Source organism: Festucalex cinctus, chromosome 13 (assembly GCF_051991245.1).
Source record: "Festucalex cinctus isolate MCC-2025b chromosome 13, RoL_Fcin_1.0, whole genome shotgun sequence".
Classification (NCBI taxonomy): Eukaryota; Metazoa; Chordata; class Actinopteri; order Syngnathiformes; family Syngnathidae; genus Festucalex; species Festucalex cinctus.
Genome location: NC_135423.1, coordinates 3,225,249 through 3,250,728, shown reverse-complemented (window position 1 = coordinate 3,250,728; position 25,480 = coordinate 3,225,249). Strand labels below are relative to the sequence as shown.

The window sequence follows — 25,480 nt, the reverse complement described above, 5'->3', positions numbered from 1 at the left end:
TTCCAGATTGATAGTATTCCAGTATCACAGATTCTAGTACTTTTTGATATATCAAATTTCATTTAACACAATTACAAAAATAGAAAATGTTAAATGCCAGTCTGCAAAAAGTATATATAATGTGTGATAATGGGTAATTATAATAATAATAATAATAATAATAATAATGATAATGATCTGTGATTGGCTGGCAACCAGTTCAGGGCGCACCCCCACCTACTGCCCGAAGCCAGCTGGGATAGGCTCCAGCACTCCCGTGACTCTTGTGAGGAAAAGCGACTCAGAAAATGGATGGATGGATAATAATAATAATAATAATAATAATAATAATAATAATAATAATAATAATAAAGATAACTACTTTGCGGATGGGCGGCACGGTAGTCGAGTGGTTAGCACGTCCGCTTCCCAGTTCTGAGGTCTCCGGTTCGAGTCCAGGCTCGGACCCTCCTGGGTGGAGTTTGCATGTTCTCCCCGTGCCCGCGTGGGTCTTCTCCGGGTACTCCGGTCTCCTCCCACATTCCAAAGACATGCATGGCAGGTTAATTGGGCGCTCCGAATTGTCCCTAGGTGTGCGTGTGAGTGTGTATGGTTGTTCGTCTCTGTGTGCCCTGCGATTGGTTGGCAACCAGTCCAGGGTGTCCCCCGCCTACTGCCCAGAGCCAGCTGAGATAGGCGCCAGCAGCCCCCGCGACCCTTGTGAGGAATAAGCGGTCAAGAAAATGGATGGATGGATACTTTGCGGATATCACCTATTGCGGGTATTTTGGGGAAATTGCTGAATCAGCGAGGGAACATTGTAATAAAAAAATATAGTTATATACAGCTAAAATGTACTGTATGGCTTAAAAAAGAAAAATAAATACGCCACTGTAACATAATGTGGGTTAGTTTGGACTTATACAGTAGATATCTATGGTTTGGACTTATAATTCTTTCACGTACAAGTAGATGTACTACCAGTGATACTCGTACTACCGCACTTACAGTCACTGGTCCCTTAAAAAAAAACGGAACGGTTGGAAAAGCAACAAAATAATTGGGCAACACTGACAGTTCTTTTGGAAACGAGCGCCTCTCTTGCAGTCATGTTGAGCTAACAATATTTCATCTAACAGGTCACGAGTGTTTACATTGCAGCATATCTCAACCGCTGTAAGAAGTCCCTGGGCCCCAAAAGTTTGAGAAGCCCCTCTTTGAATGTAGTATTATGTTGATTTAGCGTATTCCCATTAGTTGGACTCATCCTTACACTTGTAAGACAGTTAATAATGTTAAAAAGTATCTCTGCGTGTACAAAAGTTTTCGGCGGCGGCACGTCGACGCCGGAGCCAATTATTATTTCGTAGTCCCATTATTTCCTATGGGGAAAATTGTTGGTTCAATCAGCAAAACGGGAGGATGACCAGCGTCCCGGAATGTGCTGCGAAGCTGTAATGAGAGAAAAGTAAGCAGAGAAAGTACGAAAGAGTGCACAACCAACAACTTCTCTTCTGCTCCCCTCTTATATCCTGCTATTATCATCCTATCATGTCCCACCCACGCACCCACTGACATTACTGCCAGTCATAATAATGATAATGAGGGTTATTATCCGCATCACCTTTCAGAGGTTGCACTGTTGTATATGTGCTGGCAATTATAGCGGATCCATTTGCAATAAGGATCTCAAGGAACTGTGAACAAGTGACAACTACTTTGACGCAAACGCGATAGTTGTTTACAGTGATGATTAACTCATTTACTCCCAATAACGTATAAATACGTTTGGTTTTTTTTAATGTTCTAAGTGTCCCAAAGACATATTTCTACGTTTTTTTTGGGGGGGGGGGGGTTATGCTGGAGCATACAGAAGGCTTTGATGCAGCCTCTCAACTGCAAAGAACGGTTGCAGAAATTGTAGTTATTACACAAACGGCCAGCAGGTGGCAGCAGATTAAAGGAGTTCAACCAGGGCCATGTTGAAAAAAAGCTCAATTACTTAAAATTTTAAATAGATTTGTGAAAATTGATGAAACATAGCTCTCTTCTAATGCTAATTGCTGCAAAACGGAAACGGATAGAAACATACTTTTTTTTTTTCCAGATGAAAGAAGAGACTTTAATCTTTCTTTTGATAGGTTCCATACTTTTATAGCAATAGAACACAATATTCTGTGGGCCTTGCAAAATCAGTCAAAATCCAGTAAAACAGCCGGGAGCGAACGGGACTGCTTCTGTGAAAATGGCGGCGAGTGAATGAGTCCAGAATGTACTTATAATGCTCACAAACGAGTATTATTTCAAAAGAACGCTAAACTTTTAACGGCATTGTCTTAAAGCCGCCGGCCCGTACGTGTTTACTAGCGCAGTCGGTCGCCCCAGTTGAGCGGCATTTCCAGCCTCGTTTGGCCTGAGAGGGCCCCCACAGGCCCCGCGTTGACCTCCATGATGGAGGGAGGAAAAGGGCCGGTGAAAGGTCAGCCTGCCAACTCGACTCATTTCTTTTTCTTGGCAGCACAACAGCGAGAGGGGGGAAAAACATAACGCTCCCGTGCTGCGCTCGTTGTTTATCGTCTACAAAGGAAGCGTTCCAGACGCTTAAACCTGTCGTGTCGACACGTGGGAATGACAATGTATGTTTTTTTTTTCCAGGCCCTTCTATGAACTCATTAATGTTTCACAAGCCATTAAGAGCTTCTTAATGAGGATAATACGCACACTTTTTTTTGGGTTCCCTGATGAATGCGCCCGAGACGAGCAGCAACATTAAGTCTGGATGTGGCGCCGCGTCGTAAACAGCGGTCACGATTGTATTATTTATTTGTTTTGTTTTCCGCGGGTCAGCTCAGCTCGCTCTTCCTCTGATGGTTTTCACTCCCCTTCGACATCACCCGAGGCTGCCGCAAAAGTTGTTCAAAAAAAAAAGTTTATGGGCGCTGGGAACGCCGCTGGCTATTGATCCTCAGGCCGGGCGCTGCGTTATTGCAGAATTTCAGTTAAATACTGCTGCCGCTGCGAAAGGTTGTTCTTCTTTTTTTGATTTTGCTGAGCGGCCATTTTAGCTCATTACGCTGTGCCCTGGCTCAGATGAATATTAGATTATGTCCTCTTTCGTTAGCCGTGAGATGTTTGTGATTTGTCAGAGGTGGCTCGAGTAGCAACTCGCACTCTGTACTTGGAAGTACAGATAGGCTACTTGTATAAAAAATAAAATGTGTAAGGTTACAGTTGAGATTCAAGAATGTAGCCTCAGTTTATTAATCACTCACCCCCCTCGAGTCTGACCAAATCATAGTTGTGATAAATTGTCAACAGAGAACTCAGTCCAGCTTCAACAACGTAGCAGCGCTAGCAATACTAGCTAGCATTAGCATTGTAAACAAGAGAACGTTTAACTGCTGTTGCTACGGTGACAGCACGACTTATTCGCAAAAGTAACACTAAGTTTAGCAGTTTGAAGTTATTTTTTCTGGTGGGGGGGTCTACAGTCAAATAGAAATCATAAAGAGGAGATATATACGCACCCATCGAGCGGAAATGTTGCTTTTGCGTCACTTCTGAATCCTCTCAGGCATGTTGCTTCGAGCTCTGCTTCTGTTTACTAGCCTTGACCAGTTGCTTAAAAAACAAAGAATGGGCATTTTTATTTCTTTCCAGAGGTGAATATTTCAAAAATATTTTCAACAAAGCTTCTGAAGCCCAAGCTAGCATAACTAGCTAGCGTTAGCACTGTAAACTATCCATGGCTGCTACGTTGGCATCAACTTATACGAAATAGAACTATAACACTAAATTTATCAGTGTGAAGTTTCATTTTTTTGGAATGTCAGATAAATAAAAAATAGAAAAAAAGTGATAAACATACCTGACGAGCATAAATGTTGCTAATTTGCTGCCTGAGCTCTGCTTATGATTGCTAGTCTTGCACAGTTGTCTGATTGGTTGTTCTTCCAAAGGCAAACAAGTAAAAAAAGAAATGTGTAGGCTTTGAAATGTACTCAAATACTTACATTAGTTATGCACACATTTTTCTTACATAGTGCTGGTACTGAAAAGATGTAAAAAAAAAAAAAAAAAAAAAGAAGTTTTTCGAGCGCTAACCCTTTTGTTTCAATCGGAATATCTGGCAGATCAAGTGCGCAACAGCTACTTCATCGGCCTGGACGGCTCCTTGCGGCTGGCCTTGGCCAACGGCATGGAGGTGTCGCTGCACACGGAACCCCACCTGCTCGCCGGCACGGTCCACCCCACCGTCAGCAAGCGGAACATCACGCTGGCCTTGGACAACGGCCTCAATCTGGTGGAATGGAGGCAGAGGAAGGAGCAGGCTCGCGGCCAGGTCACCGTCTATGGACGGAGGCTACGGGTAAGAAGCCCCTTTGCCTTGCGAAAAATGGAAGTGGGCTGACAAGTTTTCCAACAATGGGTGTATTTCACAAAGCTGGTTTAGTGAGAAACCTGGGTAAAGAAACCCTGAAAAGTGGGGAACTTGTTTCAGAAAGGGAAACCAGAGGATAAGAGCGAACTCTAGCCTGTTTCATAAAAAGAGGTAATTTTTTATATCTACTGTATATTGCTTCATGTAAAAAAAATAAAATAAAAAAAAAGTGGTATGGAGCATCCCTTTTACTTAATCGTAATGTGATAAATCACAACTTTTTGTCTCCACGGAAAGGCTTTTTATTTCAGTGTGTAGCAAAAAACAAATCTGAAATAACACGCTGCTTTTGTTTTTCAAGCAACAGCTTTTTTTGGGGGGGGGGGTTTCTTTTAATCCAGGTCGCCTTGCACATTCTCCAGCAGGCGACAGCGCTAAATGGGGAGGTGCCACTTTGTCTGTCATCGGCTGTTCATTTAATGGCCCCGTTGTCCCTCTGGAAGTGCAAGCGTCTAATGTATGTTACAGACAATGGCCCTCAGGGGTGAGATGGGGAAACGGGAGCAGCCTAATAGCGCTGGAGCGGGCAGGGATGAGCAGAGCCGGAATCATCGAGCGACCTTGAGTGGCGTGTCAAGTGATATTACGTGGGTGGCTGGCTGGGCTGAGCGCGTGGAGAGGAGGGGCTCTGTCGAGAGATAAAGTGTTTTGGATTTTGGGTGTCGCTTGGTATTTGTTGTCATCCTCAACTTGACCCCGGTCATTTGCTCTCGCCCCAGCCGGCCGCTCGGAACGCTGCTGATTTACGGCGCACCTCTGTTTGCTCTCACAGGGTGACCGGTTGGTCCAACGGGCTGTGATGGCCACACAACTTTACTTTCATTTATTTAATTCAATCTCCGGTGTAATAACCTCATTTATTGATTGATTGAATTTTTATTTTTTATTTTATTTTTCTTATTATTATTATTATTATTATTAGTATTATTATTATTATTAGTAGTAGTAGTAGTATTAATTCAATCTCTGGTGTAATATTTATTGATTGATTTAATTATTATTATTATTATTATTATTATTATTATTATTATCCACCCATCCATTTTTCTGAGCTACTTTTCCTCACAAGCGTCGCGGAGGTGCTGGAGCCTATCCCAGCTGGCTTCGGGCAGTAGGCGGGGTAACACCCTCAACTGGTTGCCAGCCAATTGCAGATTATTATTACTACTACTATTATTATTATTATTATTATTATTATTATTAAACCTTAACACCAACAAAAAAATGTGAAATACAAGCAAAAAAATAAATAAATTCTCCTTCAGTAGTTGTTTAAATTTACAACAGTGAGAAAAATCTGAAAAAAAATTGTGCTAATGTGTTCATGTGCAGGAAAATGGCAACAATTGCATTTTTTTTGAAAGATCTAAATAATATTTATCAGTTAAATCAGTTAGCTGATTAATATGTTGGGCCCTAATTTCTCACTTGATCGGTTTTAATGTGTTTGATCAAGTAAAAACAAAGTTGCCATTTACATTATCAAGAGTCCTGTAAGCTTTTCATGTCGCCATTTTTTTTTTCTACAAGTGGCTCATTAAAATAAAGAAATTAAAGGCATTTTTCTTCATTAATTCGAATTGATGAACAGTTCAGAATTCTCAAACTTCTATTTTTGCAGATTATTTTTTCAACCTATCTTCTGAAAAACTAACTTTAAGAAATATTGGATACACTCTGTACTTGTGTAATATAAAAAAACAAACAAACATGCATCCATGTATCCTGTCAGTTCATCTGGCTGTCCGTCTGTCCATCCATGCCAAAACGGACTATTTTTACCTTTGTGCAGGCCACATTTCTTTTTACAGCACTTGTTTTGCCATCTTATCTTATTAGCATTTAGCTCCATATCTCACTTGCCTATCAAATATTGAAGATTGCATTAAGAAATCATAACTTGACAGTATTACAAGCGCTCCGTCCAGCTAACGCCAGCGTTGTCGCTCGAGGCGGACTGAAAAGCGAGGACAGAAAATGCTCCAAATGATTTTGGAATTGGATCTGCTAATATATATTGCATTAAAATGATTTTTTATTAATTTTTTTTGTTCCACTCGACTACCTGAGCCTCCATGCTTGTTTCCTTCCATTTATTAACACATTCACTGCCAGCCCAGCAAAAATGCATTATTTGACGTCTTTTTCCGTCAATGGCAGTCAATGAGTTAAGATGAGATGTACCCAAAATTGACAGATTTTTAAGCAAAATTTGCCTTAAAAAAAAGAAAAAAGGAAAAAAGGATGCTGCAATATAATCACAAAATATATTGGCACATTGTGTTCAACACATTCACTGCCATCCCAGCAAAAATGCATTATTTGACGTCTTTTTCCGTCAATGGCAGTTAAATGATGTGATAGAAGCCAACAGCACAACATCCTGGAGGACAGTTTTTGAAACGCCGTCTTTTTTTTTTTTTTTTTTTTTAGCTTCCCGCCTTGTTTCATGGCCTATTTCCTCCCGACTCCATCCGGTTTGAAAGAGATCTTGCGAGTGAGTTTTTCCTCCGTCCCTCAGGACTGTCGAATGTGCACTTGTAAAAGAGTTTTTCTTTCAGCCAGTTGAACCTTTGACGGAGCGCATCCTGACACCAGAACATTTTTTTCCCCGCTGGTTTTTCGCCGGTTCGTTTGCTATTAGCGCAAATGTTTTTGGACAGACGCCATTAACCTGTTCAAACGCGAGCTTTTTTCTCAAAGTCGATACGTGTCTTTGACTTTCTGTTTGCGTGGAGTTGTCGCACGAGAACCGCTGGCGTTGGTTTGAGGGGAAAATGTTTTGTTTTTTTATTGTGATGCTGTAAGGAAAGTTTGGGCTCACTTATTGGTTGTGCTTATATGGCCACATTTCATCACTTTGGCTTGTGCAGTGTAAACAAAGTTGTTGTCGTTATTTTTAAGACAATCTAATTTTCAAGCGAATAAAGTGGTGAATCTGTTGCTTTCTCAGCCTCTCAATTAGGACTCAGTGACAGTAATTGCCTCTGGTGTAATTGTCCCTTCACAGATGAGAGACCTTGGCGTGCTTTTGTCAGCGCAAGATTGAAAAGACAAGTACCCCACTACAAACCCCTCTAAACCGTTGCACCCTGATCTTTGGTGCGTGCCTTGAAAGAGGCCGAAATCCTCATTGATATGTTTTTTAAGTGCACACCTTGAAGCAAAACTGCGCATTGCATTTTAATCCACGCAGTGCTTTAATTAAAGGCAGAAAAGCTCCTCCGCCTCCTCTTCCTCCTCCTCCTCAGAGGAGGAAAGTGTTTGAAGGTATGGCCGCTGTGGAGATTTGCTTTGACTGAAGACATTTCTCACTTCACTGGCATCTGCTTTCGGGCTCGGGCTTCCACGTTTAAGGTTTAAGTTAGCTTTTAATGGAACTTGAGGGGTTTTTTTGGCCACGTCGTGAAGTTCAGTGGGTCAGGCGCGAATTCAGTCATCAGACTTGGTTGTGAAACGGTTCCAAAAATCTAAGTGCGGGTAAGCATGTTTGTGTGCTCACTTGTATGAAAATGACCATTCAAGGATGGCACAAAATTCACCATCCTTAAGTGAAAGAAAGAAGCACCCACAATAATCTATAATCCATAATAATCAATAACTCACTCAAAATGGTTATATTATTGAAGTACAATGTGTGTCCTGAATGTAAACAAAATGTCTGCCATCTAGTGGTGAATCTTGATATTACAACTCAACCCTCGTGTAAAGTTCAAGGTTCAGTGTGACCGACTCTGTTTAATTATCAAAAAATATCACATAACGCAATGCATCCATCCATCCATCCATCCATCCATTTTCTGAACCGCTTGCTTCTCACAAGGGTCGCGGGGGGGTGCTGGAGCCTATCCCAGCTTGCTATAGGCACTAGGCGGGGTACACACTGAACTGGTTGCCAGCCAATTGCAATATTAAAACTCAAAAATGAAAATAAATTGAGGCCAGCATGCTAAGTTTATGCATTTTTTTTTGAGGGGGGGGAGATTTTTTCCAAATGAGTCAATTTCACTCGCATTATAACAGGAGAGTTGAAACTACATTCAACCCCTGCATTACTTGCAGTCTGGCATCTGAGGATTCTCATATTCTCAGATTTTTCTTTTCTTTTTTCCTTATTTTTCTTTTTTTTTTCCCTCAGGATTTGTAGCCCCCATTTTATGTGGAAAAACATACGTGCCACCAGTTTCCCAATCCTTTGCGCAGGAGGTTGTATGACTAAAGATTTGTCATCAATTATAATTTGCTGAAAGTCGAGGTAAAGTCGATTAATTGACCTTTTTTTCCCCCCAGTATAGTTACAGTGCTCCCCAACCTTTCTTATGCCACAGACCAGTCATGTATAAAGTCATATTTCAGTGGACTAACAAAGGAATTATAAGGAAAAATAATAATAATAATAAAATGGTGTTATGAGTGTGATCCGTGTTCATGTTTTTCTCTTCGCCAGTCTCATCGCATTGTCTGCAGCAAATAGTTTTGTAAGACAGGACATTGTAGCCGGGCTCCAAAAATTGACCGTTTTTTCAGGATCACCGACAGCCAACAATTGGTGTGAAAACACCCTGAGGAGCATGACTGACTATCCGCATCTCACTTGGTCTTTTTGGCTGTCATCTTCCCTTGGACAAAGCCCTTTTTGAGTCCCTGCCAACCCCAACATGACCTTAAGGATTACATTCTGTCTTTCCAAATCCCGCTGAAGCCCCAAAGCACCTTGTCCAGCTACGTGCCAGTTTACCAAAGATCCAAAACGAGAGTAATCAGCACCTGGCACTTGTTTGCCCGCATGCAGTCAGAATGGATTTAATGATCATTGCGGCCCTAATGGGCTCTGCATGATTTGGAATGCTCCCACTCACATTTTGCAGGGTTTTTTTTTTTTACCCACAAACAAAGAAGTGAGGTCGTTTAAAAAATAGAATCACTGCAGTGGCTGCAGCAGCCCATCTGAAAATCTGTAGACTTTCCTGGTTGAGGTGACCACCTTTCTTTCTTCCTCCGCAGGTTCACAACAGGAACTTGTTGTCGCTAGACTTCGATCGGATCACCAGGACAGAAAAGGTCTACGACGACCACAGGAAGTTTACGCTACGGATCCACTACGACCACGCCGGGCGGCCCACTCTCTGGGCCCCCAGCAGTCGCCTGAATGGGGTCAACGTGACCTACTCGTCCGGGGGCCACGTGGCGGGCATCCAGAGAGGCACCATGTCGGTACGCATGGAATACGACCACAAAGGCAGAATCAACTCCAAGATATTTGCGGATGGTAAATCGTGGAGCTACACGTATCTGGAGAAGGTGAGAATCGGTGGTGCCATAGATAAGGAAGACCTCATTTGATATTTCATATAGTTTGGTAGTTAATTCATTCCCAGCAGTTAATGCGCTGCATTGTCATTTTCACGCACAATTATCAGCAGAATTTCTAATTAAAACCTGTCGGTGCACGTTGCGCTTTTGTTACCGGAGTCGGAGAGACAAAAGTTCAACCCGGAATAGCTGTGATGAGTGGCAGCGAGTAATGTCACTTTTTATTCTCCGTTGTTGCCGGGGGGAAAGGTGAGACGTTGCGGTTCTTTGCGAGCCTAGACATGGCGACGTGTAAATGGGAGCCAGTCACCTTGATGCCAGGCACTTTTTCGGCTACCGTTGCAAGCGTTTAATTGCTGTGACAAACTTTTTTTGGAGTACGAACGCACAGAGGGCGGAAGTCAGGAATGAAATGCGTAATTAGCAAGTGCGAAAGAAAAGTTTCTCTACCTTTTTAGTATAGCGGAATCTTGATTCTTTAAGAATCACTAATTTCTTCATGAAGAAATAAGTTGGACAACACAATTTTAGAACAAATCTTGTTCTTCCGTTCACAAAATGTGTTAAATTAACCGAAATAACTTTCGCTTGGGGCGGCACGGTGACCTAGTGGTTAGCACGTCCGCCTCCAAGTTATGAGGACTCGGGTTCGAGTCCAGGCTCCGGCCTTCCTGGGTGGAGTTTGCATGTTCTCCCCGTGCCCGCGCGGGTCTTCTCCGGGTACTCCGGTCTCCTCCCACATTCCAAAGACATGCGTGGCAGTTTGATTAGGCGCTCCGAATTGTCCCTAGGTGTGCTTGTGAGTGCGGATGGTTTTTCGTCTCTGTGTGCCCTGCGATTGGCTGGCAACCAGTCCAGGGTGTCCCCCGCCTACTGCCCAGAGCCAGCTGAGATAGGCGCCAGCAACTCCCGCGACCCTTGTGAGGAATAAGCGGTCAAGAAAATGGATGGATGGATGGATGGAACTTTCGCTTGGGGCCCATCTCCATGGAAACGAAAATCTAGATTTGAAGACCACATGAATTTGGACAACAGGTCAAGGCTTGCCAGAAGTGGACAGAGCCTATAACTGCGGAAAGGCTTTGTTGAGCAGTGATTTGGTTGTAAAAACATTTTTTTTAAGGTCAGCATGAATTGTTTCTGGGTCTCTAACTGGATAATTCTGTTTGCATTTGTTTGAATGTGGAAAAATTGAGTTGAATGAAGTAACTTCTTCTTACACTTACTTGGAAAGTCGTAACCTGAAGGTGTGTATGTCCTTTGCCGCAATGTGTTCCCTTGCAGTCCATGGTGCTGCTGCTCTACAGCCAGAGACAGTACATCTTTGAATTTGACAAGAACGACCGGCTCTCGTCCGTGACCATGCCCAACGTGGCCCGCCAGACCCTGGAGACGGCGCTGTCGGTGGGCTACTACCGAAACACGTACCGGCCTCCCGAGGGCAACGCCTCGGTGCTGCAGGACTACAGCGACGAGGGCCAGCTGCTGCAGACCACCTACCTGGGCACGGGCCGACGGATCATCTACAAGTACGGCAAGCTGTCCAAGCTGCTGGAGATTCTCTACGACACCACCCGCATCGGCTTCTCCTACGACGAGGTGGCCGGCATGCTCAAGACGGTCAACCTGCAAAGCGAGGGCTTCACCTGCACCATCCGCTACCGGCAGATCGGCCCGCTGATTGACCGGCAGATTTTCCGATTCAGCGAAGACGGCATGGTCAACGCCAGGTTCGACTACGTCTACGACAACAGCTTCCGCGTCACCAGCATGCAGGCGGTCATCAACGAGACGCCGCTGCCCATCGACCTGTACCGCTACGACGACGTGTCGGGCAAGGCGGAGCAGTTTGGCAAGTTTGGCGTCATCTACTACGACATCAACCAGATCATCACCACGGCGGTCATGACGCACACCAAACACTTTGACGCCTACGGCCGCGTGAAGGAGGTGCAGTACGAAATCTTCCGCTCGCTGATGTACTGGATGATGGTGCAGTACGACAACATGGGCCGGGTCGTAGCCAAGGAGCTGAAGGTGGGCCCCTACGCCAACACCACGCGCTACACCTACGAGTACGACTATGACGGCCAGCTCCAGGTGGTGTCCATCAACGACAAGCCCCTGTGGCGCTACAGCTACGACCTCAACGGCAACCTGCACCTCCTCAGCCCGGGCAACAGCGCTCGCCTGACGCCGCTACGCTACGACGTCCGGGACCGCATAACCCGCTTGGGGGATGTCCAGTACCGGATGGACGAGGACGGTTTCCTGCGGCAGCGAGGCAACGATTACTTTGACTACAACTCGGCCGGGCTTCTGGTGAAGGTGTACAACAAAGCGAGCGGCTGGAATATCCGCTACCGCTACGACGGCCTGGGTCGGAGGGTGTCCAGCCGGAGCAGCGTGGGCCACCACCTGCAGTTCTTCTACGCCGACCTGTCCAGCCCCACCCGGGTCACCCACATGTACAACCACACCAGCTCGGAGATCACGTCGCTGTACTACGACCTGCAGGGCCACCTGTTTGCCATGGAGCTCAGCAGCGGCGACGAGTTCTACGTGGCCTGCGACAACATCGGCACGCCGCTGGCCGTGTTCAGCGGCTCGGGCCACATGATCAAGCAGGTGCTCCACACGGCCTTCGGCGAGGTCTACCTGGACACCAACCCCGGATTCCAGGTCATCATCGGCTACCAGGGCGGCCTGTACGAGCCCCTTAGCAGGCTGGTGCACATGGGCCGCAGGGACTACGACGTCCTCGCCGGGCGCTGGACCACCCCCGACCACGACGTCTGGAAACGTCTCAACAGCGGCCACATTGTGCCGTTCAACTTGTACATGTTCAAAAACAACAACCCGCTCAGCAACAATGAGGAGATCAAGTGCTACATGACCGGTAAGTCACATGTTGAAAAAGTCTTTGCTGACCTTTACTGAGCACATATTTGGCATTAGAAAAATAAGCAAAAATAGCACAAAAATGATGTACTGTATAGTGAACCCCAGCTATTTGCTGTTCATAAGATCCACTGTAATTGCCTTTGGATGCCCAAGATTGCGGCAGACAAGTTGGCTGACTCAGGGATAGGCAACTGGTGGCCATCAGGCCCACGACCACACCCTTACTAGCCCCTTGATTCATTTTCAATCAAACAAATTTATTAGGGGTGTTAAAAAAAATCGATTCGGCGATATATCGCGATACTACATCGCGCGATTCTCGACTCGATTAAAAAAAAAAAAATCGTTTATTTTATTTTTTTTTATTTTTTTTTTTTAAGAGCTCAGAATTGGAGTTAATCTGTGAATATCCAAATTTGTGGGTGCCGAATTGGGAATAATTTTTGACTGTAGTTTTAAGTTGTAATATCACCATTCGCCACTAGATGGCATACATGTCTTAGTTGCACTTGCATCGGGTCATATACTGCCTTATACTACAACATGAGTACGCTTAATAATTTTTTATAGATTTGGAGTGATATACAGGACAAACATATAGTACTTCCAATAATAATAGAATTTTGAGTGTGTTGATTTTTGGAAAAAAAAAAAAATCTTGCTCTTATTGTCTGTTTGCTGTACAGAATTTCTGTGCCGTACTTGAATGTTATGTATTTATTCATTTATTTATTTACCGTATTTATTTATTTAAAGACTAGACGACTTGACTAACTAGCTGTGATGAAAGATTGCGGCCCCCTTCAACATTCAAGTTGCTCGTCCTTTGGTTTGTGTTATGACCACACACTATATCACCACCAACATCTGCACGTTTGGGATCATTTCACACTTAATGAAAGAATTGATGATATAACGTGCAGCGTGCATTCCAAAGCACAACTGGCTTAAGTTAAACAACTGCTGATTTAACGGTAAGTAAAAAAAAAATCATTAGCTAATTTAATATAGCTTACCACCACATGGGAGAAGGAACTATAATCCTTGCACAAACGTAGACACAGCCGCTGGAGCGCGTTGAATCACTATATTGAACAAAGGTAAGTAAATAAACATAAGGCCATAGTCACACATGACCTCAACACAGAGCGGCTAACAGTTTAGCCATTTAACAGCCAGCCAGCCAACTCCACACTCAACAGCACAGCCTTTTCAAGTCACACGCATTAAGTCGCAGTCACAGATACTGATATTTGTACCAGACATAACGCTTTCAAATATACCTAAATAATAAAATAAATGGTCGCTACTTCTCGGATTTCATCTCTCCTGGGGGGATTTGTTGTAAACAAACTTGCCAGGGTCTCATTTCAATCCTGTAAAGCTGTAAAGAACTTCTTTTTTTTTTTTTTTATGTGAAACATTTCTACGGGCATATAAATATAAACATAAGGCGAGAGCAACCTCAACCTACAGTCACTGCTGGTGTCCACGGGGTGGGTGTATGTAGCTGAATATAAATAGCAATGCCGGCAGATGTTAGGTGAGTCCCACCAGTGCGATCAATAATGCATATACGTTTTTTTTGTTTTTTTTTATGGTGCTAAAATTACAACATGTCAAGTGGGGGGGGGGGCACATATTTCCCTCCCCCCCGTCTTTGTGAGTGTGTTGTTGCTCGCAGTGACACTCACTTCAGGGTGACGGCGAGCCTCAGAACAACAGCGCCACACAATTTGCATTAACATACAAATATCCGCTCTGGAAATCACAGCGAGTGCCAAGCGCTGGCGTATTTCGCTGAAATGTCGTTATCAGCCGCCGTCCTGAGGACTTGATTTTTGACGCGGCGACTCACGAGTCGTAGATCAAGCGTTGAGGTGACTGAGAAACCAAAAAAAAAAAAAAAAAGGCTTCACTGAATATTCCCACTTTATCGGCCCCTTATTTACACTTCTTTCCCCGCATCGCGGCTTTGCTTGTTTGCCCGAGGAAATGTGGCGTGCTGATGACAATTGGCAGGCTAGGATGCTAATTAGCGCATTAAACAGCATGAAATTGTACCTGCAAATGTCACTTTGGAGCTATTAGATGCTGCTGTGGGCTTTGAGATCTCCCCGCTAGCAAGAGGATCCATCTTGGTCTCAATTTGTCGTGTCACTAACAAACGGTGGTTCTTTGGAGCACCACAGTTTTTTCCCTGTAAGAAATAATGAATAAAAATAATCCTTCCCGGAGTTGGATTGGTCAAACCTTTATTAAGTGTAGCCTACGGGGTTCTTAATGACCTTGAATGAGGAAAACGTAAACTATCGCTAATAGTAAAATGACCCTGGAGGATTCAATAACTAAAGGGTAAATATTACATCATTTTGACTTTTTAATGGCTTGCATAAAAATACAGTACTCCCCTTAGCACTGTTGTGGAAAACAAAAAACAACAAGAAAAAAATAGACGACCGCCCTAAAGTTGTTTATATTAATAGTTTAAAAAAAAAAAATAGAAATCCAGCACTTGGGATTTTGCTCCCATTTTTCACGATTAAGACTTTTTCCTGTGTAAACAAAAGGCCTACTTCTGAGAATTATTGTTCACTCGTCTATCTAAATTCATGTTAGTGAGATTACCCAGCTAGCTCTCACGTATGTAAATGCATATCCAGATGATGATTGATTACACAGCATGATGACTTGCACAGGTGTGCCTTATATGCTGCCCACAATGAAAGGCCATTCGAAATGTTTTTTTTTTTTTTTTACTTTATTGGGATGTAAGGTTATTTTAGATAAATAAAACAAATGAAATAATTCAAACTACCATTGTATGAAAAACATTTTCATAAACAAAATATAAAAAAAAAAAAAAAAAAAAAAAAAAAAAAAAAAGGGAATTAATACCATACGTGAGCTGACGGGGTTCATTTCAAATGTGTTTATTTAAGTAATTTTTGTCAAACAGTTGTTGGATAATTGTAGTTTAACTCTTTTACCGCCTACAACGTTTAATGACGTATGCTAAAATCCCAATGAATGCCGCCATAAACGTTAATTGACGTTTACTACTTTTTTTTTTTTTTTTTTTTCTCTCAATGGGCAGTGCAACGTCTTGTGCAGCGCTGCCTTGTCAATGGGGGTTGTGAAATCAAAAACAGCCACTAACTATGGCCAGCAGATGGCAGCATTGTATCTCTTTTCTATTGGGCTCCCCGGTGTATCAAATTCTAATGAAACGTGACGGAAAAAAAACAAAAGTGTTGTGCTCACATTTTTATCCAGTATAGAATCCAAAAACAGTTTGACTCAATACAAACATTAGATTACTCTTAAAAAATAATTAGCGTTAATACGATTTTATTTGTTTTTGTCGACATACAAAGACCGTAAACGGCTCTTCCGCGTATATTGTAGTACTTCTGTGACACCGACTTTATGATCTAGTCTTTCTTGGCACCATCTTTTATCGTGTGATTGAAACAGCACAAAAATATGCTTAAGAACTGTAAATCGTTTTTAAGCAAAAACATCAGTGGATAAGTTAAAAAAAAAAAAAAAAAAAAAAAACGCAGAAGGGAATTTTCAAATGTTGAACTGTCAATATGCAGAGGATTAACGCACAGATATGCATTTGTATTACTTTAAAGGGAACAATGGCGAGACGGCTTCACTGCTCGTCGCTTTTGTGCCAATGAGGAGGCAAACGCTCGCAGAAAAGCCGCTCAGAGAAGAAGTGGCAGCAAAATGGATTTATCCAAACAGTCGCCAAGTTGACTCGTCGCCGCGTTTACTCGCTTGAAGCAAAAACAACACGACACTCCAGTCGCATACTCGCGATTGCCTCAGCCGCCTCTCGCATGCAAATGGTTTGTGCGCGGATGCGTGTTGCCGATCAGACAGAAGAAATCCGCGCGCTCCTATATGGAAAATGGCAAGAGAAATGAACATTACTCTTTTCAGGTGGTCTTCTTCACCATTTGTTAACCGCCCGCCTCAGCTGTGATTGATTTGCGCTGGCATTTCCATCATCCACTTCATCAAATTACCAAGGTTCGCTCAAACAAAATGCTATTTAAAAAAACAACAAAAAATAGCATTCGTCAGGTGCTGTCAAAAGTAGGTGGTAAAAGTACTCGCGCTCTGTGCTTAAAAGGGAATTTGCAGTGTTACTGTAAAATCCCGTGAATAAAAAACACCCGTGTATAATACAGCCCCACCAAAACTGCTTTTGAAAAGCAGTGTTCTCTCTACTTGTGTATAACATGCTCCCTTTTATTGACAGAGTGAATAATATGAATGAATACAAATTTAAAACATAGCAGTTACCGTAATTTAATTGTTTGTAGCTGATTGCAAATGTTTTTAATTACAGTATGTGAAGCATATTGAGTTATGTTAAGTTGTTTGTCATCAAATAATGAGAAAATCTGATGTGAAATAGTTTTAGATCCCAAAACGTTCAATATAATCTGCTGACAAAAAATATATATACAAGGGTAAAATCCTGACGAAAACTAGACGAAAACTTTGTCGACTAAAACTAGACAAAGTGGCGTTTTCTTGGACTAAAATAAATTATAGTTGACTAAAATTGGATTAAATAAAAAAACGGGATGAGGTTGACGAACTGTGATTAAAAACTAAGTGTGACTGAAATTGAACTAAAACTGAGACGAAATATAAAAGATGGCAGACGAAATTAACACTAGTCAGTAGAACTCCTGTGATGTTGTTCATAAATGACGAGGGGGGGGGGGGTGACGCGAGTCGCAGCTCCAACCGAGCGGCAGGTGGGCCGGCTGCTATTTGAAGCGTCACATTATCGTGCCAGCCCCAGATGCCTCCCGCATCTCATTAGAATACGCGACAGTCCCACAAGTCTCAGCTGCTCACAAACCACACCATATTACCGTATATAATTATCCAGCTCGGGCGACGTTTGCCGTCGGCGAAGGCTGAAACCCCGCCGCAACCCCCCCCCCGCGGCGCGCACCTGCGGGAGCATACGCGAGTCAGTGCCGACGTCTGGAGGATTTATTGCAGCTTGTCTGCTTCCACAAACAAACGCACTGCCAAAGCGAGAGTATGGAGGAGTTTCAAGGAAGACGTCTTGTGCGTTTTATTCACCATTCAAAAACGCTTCCCAGGTGTGTGTGTGTGTGAGACGTGTCTTCATCAAAACACCCCAAAGGATTAAAAAAAAAATCACAACATACTTCCGAGTAGCGATTCCCCGCAACTGTGCCATGAGAGATTATCACTTCTTTTGCCTGATAATTATGATTTATTTAGGGGGAGACCGGGGCTAGTTGTGTCACTTTTTTTATGCTTATTAGGGATGTAACGATACCGGCAATATCGTGATATCGCGATATTAAAACTGCCACAATATATCGTCGTGGTCATGTCACAATTTTGAAAGCAGCACAACTGTTAAAAAATGTCAGCTTAATTTCCATTTGTACATTTCTAGCATCCTCTGGTGGCTAGTTTTTTTTTTAGTGCAGTTTCATTTTCACAAGGCATGTTTTTGCCCTTCTTTATTTAAAATCCATGCTAACTGATAATGCATGATAATTATCGTATCGTGACCTTCAAATCATGATATTGTATCGTGATGTTTGGATATTGTTGCATCACTAATATATAAACAAAACATACCAGAGGAAAAACCAAAGTCTTGGGAATATTTTTTGTATTAATTTCATTTTCATACTTTGTGTCAGTGCAGAGAGTTATAAGCTATGAAATAGAGAGAGTGAACATGTGACATGTGACAATGAATGGTTAAGTTGTCACACTATATGGGGGTAAGATGTCACATAGGATTTTTGAACAAATAAAACAAGGACAAAATTATCCTTGTTCTGCTGTTTTTGTTTGTTTATTTTTACTGCCAGAGAAATTGTTTGTTGTTGATCTTGAAATTTTACCATAGTCATTGAGCAAACTAATATAAAATATTATGAAATAGATTAAAGTCCTTAGGTCGTAGCTGTTCCACTCATCCTGGGCATTTTTTTTTCTTTTCTTTCAGTTGTAGTGTTAATTGCGTCTGCCGTTTTAAAATGTATTCTGTTTTAGTCCAATTTCAAATTGCAAAAATTTTTCAAATTTTATGCATCAAAAGATGCCACTAAAGTGTCAGTATCGTCGACCGCTCAAGAGTTTTTGCAAATTCATAAAACCAACAAAAAACACCATTCTTCTTACGTTGTCTGCGTCCTGTGTGCAGATGTGAACAGCTGGCTGGTGACCTTCGGCTTCCAGCTGTACAACGTGATCCCGGGTTACCGCAAGCCCAACACGGACACGGTGGAGCCGTCGTACGAACTGCTCCGCACGCAGATCAAGACGCAAGAGTGGGACAGCACCAAGGTGAGACGCGATCCCGGCGATCCGGGTCCTGGCCTCTTGTCCTCATCTCAGGAAACGGGGGGTGGGGGGGGGGGTTCAGGCTAAACAGCCCTTGTAATTGTCCTGCCATTAGAGAAATTCACTCTCCATTCCCCTCCACCACCGGCCATTGATTTCATCTCAAGTCTTACACCCTCGGCCAAGGTCTGCGAATTAGCAGACATGCTCCGATTCCCGCGCTTTAAAGTTGCCCCCCCCCCACCACCACCTCCAACCCATCGCCTGAATTATTGAGGAGGCCACTGTTGTCGCGCGGGCTTCGGTTACAGCCAGACGAGCGAACGCCGCCCGTCGGATTGGTGTCGGCAGACACTCTGGCTGCCACCTCAACTGGGTGTCATCCATTAGTGAACAGTCATCCGACGGACCGCCCCCCCCCCCCCCCCCCCCCCCCCGGCCACGGTCGGTCGGCACAGGCCTTTGGAAATACACCATTAAAAAGTAGTAGAAATGAAAGCGACATTTGGAAAATGCCTTCTCTCATCCAAACATTTCATCTATAACATATTTTGGTTTGAAATAAATGATATAAGGAGAAACCAGAGCCAATTTTAGCACTACGAATTCACAGTTAAGCACGAACATTAACCTTATCAACATACTTACCAATGTTGCATCTTAACTCATTTGCTCCCAAAAACGTATAAATACGTCCTATTTAAAAAATTTAAAGTGTCCCAAAGACGTATTTATACGTTTTTTGTTTGTTTTTTATGCTAAAGCATACAGAAGGCTTCGATGTAGCATCTCAACTGCAAAGAACGGTTGAAGAAATGGTAGTTATTACACAAACGGCCAGCAGGTGGCAGCAGAGCAAAGGCGCTCATGTTGAGAAAAAGCTCAATTACTCACAATTCAAATTACATTTGTGAATAATGATGAAACTTAGCTATATTCAAATGCTAATTGCCGCAAAACGGAAACGGATAGAAATATACTTTTTTTTTTTTTTTTTTTTTTTTTTTCCTGATGAAAAAAAGAGACTTGAATCTTTCTTTTGGTAGTTTCCATGTTTTTATAGCAATAGAACACAATATTCTGCGGGCCTTGCAAAATCAGTCAAAATACATTAAAATCCAGTCAATCAAAATCCACGAGCGAAGGGGAGCGCTTCAGTGAAAATGGCTGAAAATGGCTAGTCTCCTGTATTTATTTCTTTATGGTAAGGACACCCAATTTGGCTGCAACAAGGTGGAGCATAGTACATAATAGTATGTACATATAGTTTGTTTATGTATGAGGAAATGCAGTTGTGTCATAGTGTGTCTATATCCGACGTCGGGATTTCCACTTGCACATCCAGCAAAAGATGGCAGAGGCCGTTTGTGTTCTTTGCTCGTCGCGTGAACCTCACCCAAGGTGCCAATCTACAAAGCGGCAAAGGCGACAGAGGAAATGGCTTCTTGAATTCAAAAGGCATTTGCATTTCAAATATTTCCAGGGGAGATATGTCGGGAAAAGTCGTCGCCGTAGATTAGACAGAATAAATAAATTTCCCCCCCTTCCTCCCCTCTGCAGCTCCCCCCAATTGAAAGGCATCGCCGGTCTGCTCTCGCTACCTCACAAGTCATCTTTTTAATCAACGCTTTCAAAAGCCAGCAAAGGAAAACAACGTGGATTTTTCTTGCCTCCATGATGACTCACTCAGTATAATTGATTGTCAAGATGGGGGATTTCATATTAAGAGTCCAATTTGAGGGATTTCCAGTTTTAACGTGATTGTTGTGGGGGGTCAAGGGTCATTTTTGCTTCTCTCTGTGTACTTCCTAAAAATGTTCAGCGTCATTGATACACATTATGTCCAATTACTAAGCGAAGGACAAACAAACAAATCCGTCTCTGTGATGATTATTTCAACCAAAGCTGCTGTCGTCGTGCGCTTGTGGCCCACCAATGTGACTCGCTCGCTATCTGTCATGTGATGGCAAAAAAAATCTGAAAAGATCTGCTTTCATTTACGTTTGCTCCGCTGGCCAAGCATGAAAAATGGCCGCCGAGGCTCCGGACAGATGAGGTCCGGTGCCGTGCAAGGCTCGCATTTTAGGTCACGCCTGAGGCAGGATTTGCACCCCCATGCTGTGCGGATGACGGAGCGCTCTGGGGGGTACGAGGAGGAGGAGGAGGGGGAGGGGGAGGGGCTTGTCCCCCTTCTGCCCCGTCTGCTTGGGGGACGGATGAGCCGGCATCATTGATAGCGCAGGAAGCAAATGCAGAGTGACGGGGTACATCAGGCATGTTACCACCGCTTGCCGACTCGTCCTCACAGAAAACCCCGGAAAAACCTGTACACCCAACACTTATTATTATTATTATTATTATTAGTATACTATTATCATGATCATCATCGTCATTGTTATTATTATTATTATTATTATTATTATTATTATTATTATTATTATTATTATTATCGGTATTATTATTATTATTGGTGTTATTATTATTATTATTATTATTATTATTATTTTTATTATTGTTGTGATTATTATTATTGTTATTATTATTGTTATTATTAGTAGTAGTAGTAGTAGTAGTAGTATTGTTATTATTGTTGGTATTATTATTATTAACTAATTTTTTTAATTATACTATGATTGTTATTACAATTGGCGGTACTGGTGAGCACGTCCGCCTCCCAGTACTGAGGTCTCCGGTTCGAGTCCAGGCTCCGTCCTTCCTGGGTGGAGTTTGCATGTTCTCTCCGTGTCCGCGTGGGTCTTCTCCGGGTACTCCGGTCTCCTCCCACATTCCAAAAGACATGCATGGCAGATTGATTGGGTGCTCCGAATTGTCCCTCGGTGTGCTTGTGAGTGTGGATGGTTGTTTGTCTCCGTGTGCCCTGCGATTGGCTGCCCAAAGCCAGCTGAGATAGGCTCCAGCACCCCCCGCAACCCTTGTGAGGAATAAGCGGTCAGGACGATGGATGGATGTTATTGTTATTATTATTATGATGATGATTATGATGATGATGATGATGATGATTATTATTATTATTGTGGTTATCGTCATGCGTTTTTTGCTTTGCAGTCTCTGCTGGGCGTCCAGTGCGAAGTCCAGCGGCAGCTGAAGGCCTTCGTGAAGCTGGAGCGCTTCGGCCAGATCTACCAGGCCAAGAGCGCCGGCTGCCCGCAGGCGGAGGCCAAGACGGCGTTCGCCTCGGCCGGCTCCATCTTCGGCAAGGGCGTCAAGCTGTCCATCCGCGACGGCCGCGTCCGCACCGACATCATCAGCCTGGCCAACGAGGACGGGCGGCGCGCGGCGGCCGTGCTCAACGACGCCGTCTACCTGGAAGCGCTGCGCTACACGCTGGCCGGCGTGGACACGCACCACTTCGTCAAGCCGGGCTCGGCCGAGGGCGACCTGGGCCTGATGGGCATGGCGGCGGGCCGGCGCACGCTGGAGAACGGCGTCAACGTGACGGTGTCGCAGGTCAACGCCGTGCTGGACGGCCGCGCCCGCCGCATCACCGACATCCGGCTGCAGTACGGCGCGCTCAGCCTCAACACGCGCTACGGCAGCAGCGTGGACGAGGAGAAGGCGCGGCTGCTGGAGGCGGCGCGCCAGCGCGCCGTGGCGCAGGCGTGGGCCCGCGAGCGCCAGAGACTGCGCGACGGCGAGGAGGGCTCGCGCGCCTGGACCGAGGGCGAGAAGCAGCAGCTGCTGGGCTCGGGCAAGGTGCAGGGCTACGACGGCTTCTACGTGCTGTCGGCCGAGCAGTACCCCGAGCTGGCCGACAGCGTCAACAACGTCCGCTTCATGCGACAGAGCGAAATGGGCCGCAGGTGACGTGGACGCGCGGCCACGCCCAGCTCGGCGGACTCGCGCCGACGGCAGCGGACCACTTGCCAAAGACGCTTTGGTTGGTTTTGTTTGTGGTTTTCAAGAGAAAATGGTCACAAAAATAACAACGATGGGTTGCACTGAATACGCTACCATTCTTTTCATTTTCAATTGGCAATTGAAATTCCCAAAAAATTAGTGTGTTTTTGGTTTTTTTAATCCAAAAATCAAAAAGTAAATGTTCACCAAAAAAAACAACAACAATGGGTTGCAATGAATACTTTCTTCCCATTTTCAATTGGCAATTGAAAATCCAAAAAATGTTTTGTTTTGTTTTTTATCCAAAAATCAAACTATCAAAAAGTAAATGTTCACCAAAAAAAACAAAACAACAACAATGGGTTGCAATGAATACTTTCTTTCCATTTTTAATTGGCAATTGAAAATCCAAAAAATGATTTTTTTTTAATCCAAAAATCAAACTATCAAAAAGTAAATGTTCACCAAAAAAAAAAACAATGGGTTGCAATGAATACTTTCTTTCCATTTTTAATTGGCAATTGAAATTCCAAAAACGATTAGTATGGGTTTTTTTATATCCAACAATCAATCAAATTATCAAAAAATTCCTTTTCAATAGAAAATGTTAACACAAAAAAAAAAAAAATTGGTTGCACTGAATACTTTCATTCTATTTTCAATTGGCTATTGAAATTCAAAAAAATGATCAGATTTTGTTTTTATATATTAAAAAAAAAAACATTTTAATTTTCGTCTCAAATCAGAACTACTTACAACTTGATTTTCATATTTAATTGGTCAAATTTATGCACTGGCTACCTGTGCATTTAGTACCTATACTGGGTTTCAGGATTGGGTTGATCACCACCACGAGTTGCCCAAAGCAGCCACACCAATGTCCGACATTCAGTCCTCCTCGACACTAGTTGGCGCTATACTGCTGCGTTTTGACATCAGCGAATAATCATCTGCGTCAGAAAGAAAACTTCGCAATTGTGTTGTCCTTCTCATGAACAGAGGTGGCAAATCCAGGTTCAAAACGTAAAAACCCTGCCACAGTTTAGCTTTAGCCGCAAGTGGTAGCTAGCGAACTCCCTAGCTAGCTCTCCGGTTGCTAGGGAGCTAGCTAGCTAGCACAAGGGGCTAACGGTGGCAGGGTGTTTACTTTTCTGGATTTGCCACCTCTGCTTAATGATTTTCTCCTCTTGGTCTTAAATTGGAATTTAAAAAAAATAGTAATTAAAAAAAAAAATCGCGTAGCAGTATTGTATTTTGAGTTGCCATTTGACAACGGAAAAGAACAGATAATTGATCTTCTCCCTTTTCAGTCTTTGCCCTCCACGTGCGGCTGGTAGAGGATCAAAACCACAATTTTTCCGACTTTGCCTCCTCGTTCCCGCGGGCCATCGGGAGCCGTTTGGCGCCTCGGATTGGTACGCCTCGGCTCGCTCCATTCTGCCTTTTCCTCAGCCAAGGAGATTCCCTCTCTTTTAATCACATTTTTTCTTTTCTTTTTTTTTTTTTTATATCGAAACTTATCACGCATCGATAATGACGCTGCCGGTCGAGGAGGCTCGTCAGTGTTTTTTTCCTTGTGGGCTGGTGAATCGTCAAAAGTGCTTTAAAAAAAAAAAAAAAAAAAAAAAAAAAACTCAGTTAAAGTATTTGACAGCACTTTTTTTTCTTTCTTTTTTTTATTGTGTGTGTTTTAAAAATGCAAATAAAAAGTGCTCCTCTTTCATTTTCACTGGTTACGAACACAAAGGATCACCTCCTTGGTTTTTCAGTCGATCAATAGTGACAACAAATACAACCAACAACAGACGTGAACTTTTCAAACCAACGTGAACCCGTGTCCCTTCCAACGTCCGTTGTTGTACTTCACCAAACGTGGAAATAAAAGGATTGAAATGTGGGCCAAGCGACAGCGTCGCTTTCGCGTTGACGACTGGACGAGATGACAGAAGATGCGACGTGGACAAAAAAAAGTAAACGAGACGCCGCCTCGGCATCGGCCTCCGACATGGTGGACCATTTGAGATTGGATTTGAATTTGGTTTGCCGCGATGTCTGAAGCTCAAGTCGAGGTCGTACAATTTTTGTCCGTGTAGTGCGCTTTGCCTTAACGGAACGCAATGCACGGCGGGACCAGCAGGTGTTCCTGGTTCTGTTTACACTTTTTTTTTTTCTTTTTTTTTCTGTGCGTGCTCTTGATCCCACGTGACAACAAGGACAACTGAGAAACGTCATGATGTGACTTGACTGCACATCTCTTGATCTGTCCATCAAAAAATGTCTTTTGTGTCTGATTTATTTTTGCCATTTTGATTTGTATGTTCAATGATGGCTGCACTGAGAACTGTTTATTTTTTTATTTTTTTTGTTTTTTGCCCCACCCGTCCCACTCAAAGTTCCAGACTCATTTTGTTTGAGTTTCCAACACTGTGTTTTTCCTTTTTTTTTTTTTCTCTCGGATCATGTAAATATGACGTTGAATCGAGCAGCGAGCTGTAAATGGAAAAACATGCAAACTGTAGATACCGCTTAGAGCTACATCCTGTGTAGTGTTATGAAGGTAGAACGAGGAAGAAAAAAAAAAATAAAGGGAATATTTTGTGTTTATCTTCTTGTGTG

At 43.3% G+C, this 25,480-nt stretch overlaps 1 protein-coding gene across 6 annotated transcripts in view; it reads left to right on the top strand.

Moving 5' to 3' along the window:
• The window catches only part of tenm4 (teneurin transmembrane protein 4), a 321,917-nt gene extending 296,449 nt beyond the window's left edge, over positions 1-25,468 (top strand). For all 6 annotated transcript variants that reach the window (XM_077540676.1, XM_077540675.1, XM_077540674.1 and 3 more), the window contains 5 exons: positions 4,113-4,348; positions 9,425-9,721; positions 11,018-12,632; positions 18,867-19,009; positions 22,073-25,468. In XM_077540676.1, coding sequence (XP_077396802.1) covers positions 4,113-4,348; positions 9,425-9,721; positions 11,018-12,632; positions 18,867-19,009; positions 22,073-22,831 — 3,050 coding nt within the window. In that variant the 3' untranslated portion in view covers positions 22,832-25,468. The remainder of the gene's footprint in view (positions 1-4,112; positions 4,349-9,424; positions 9,722-11,017; positions 12,633-18,866; positions 19,010-22,072) is intronic.
• Positions 25,469-25,480: the final 12 nt, after the last annotated feature.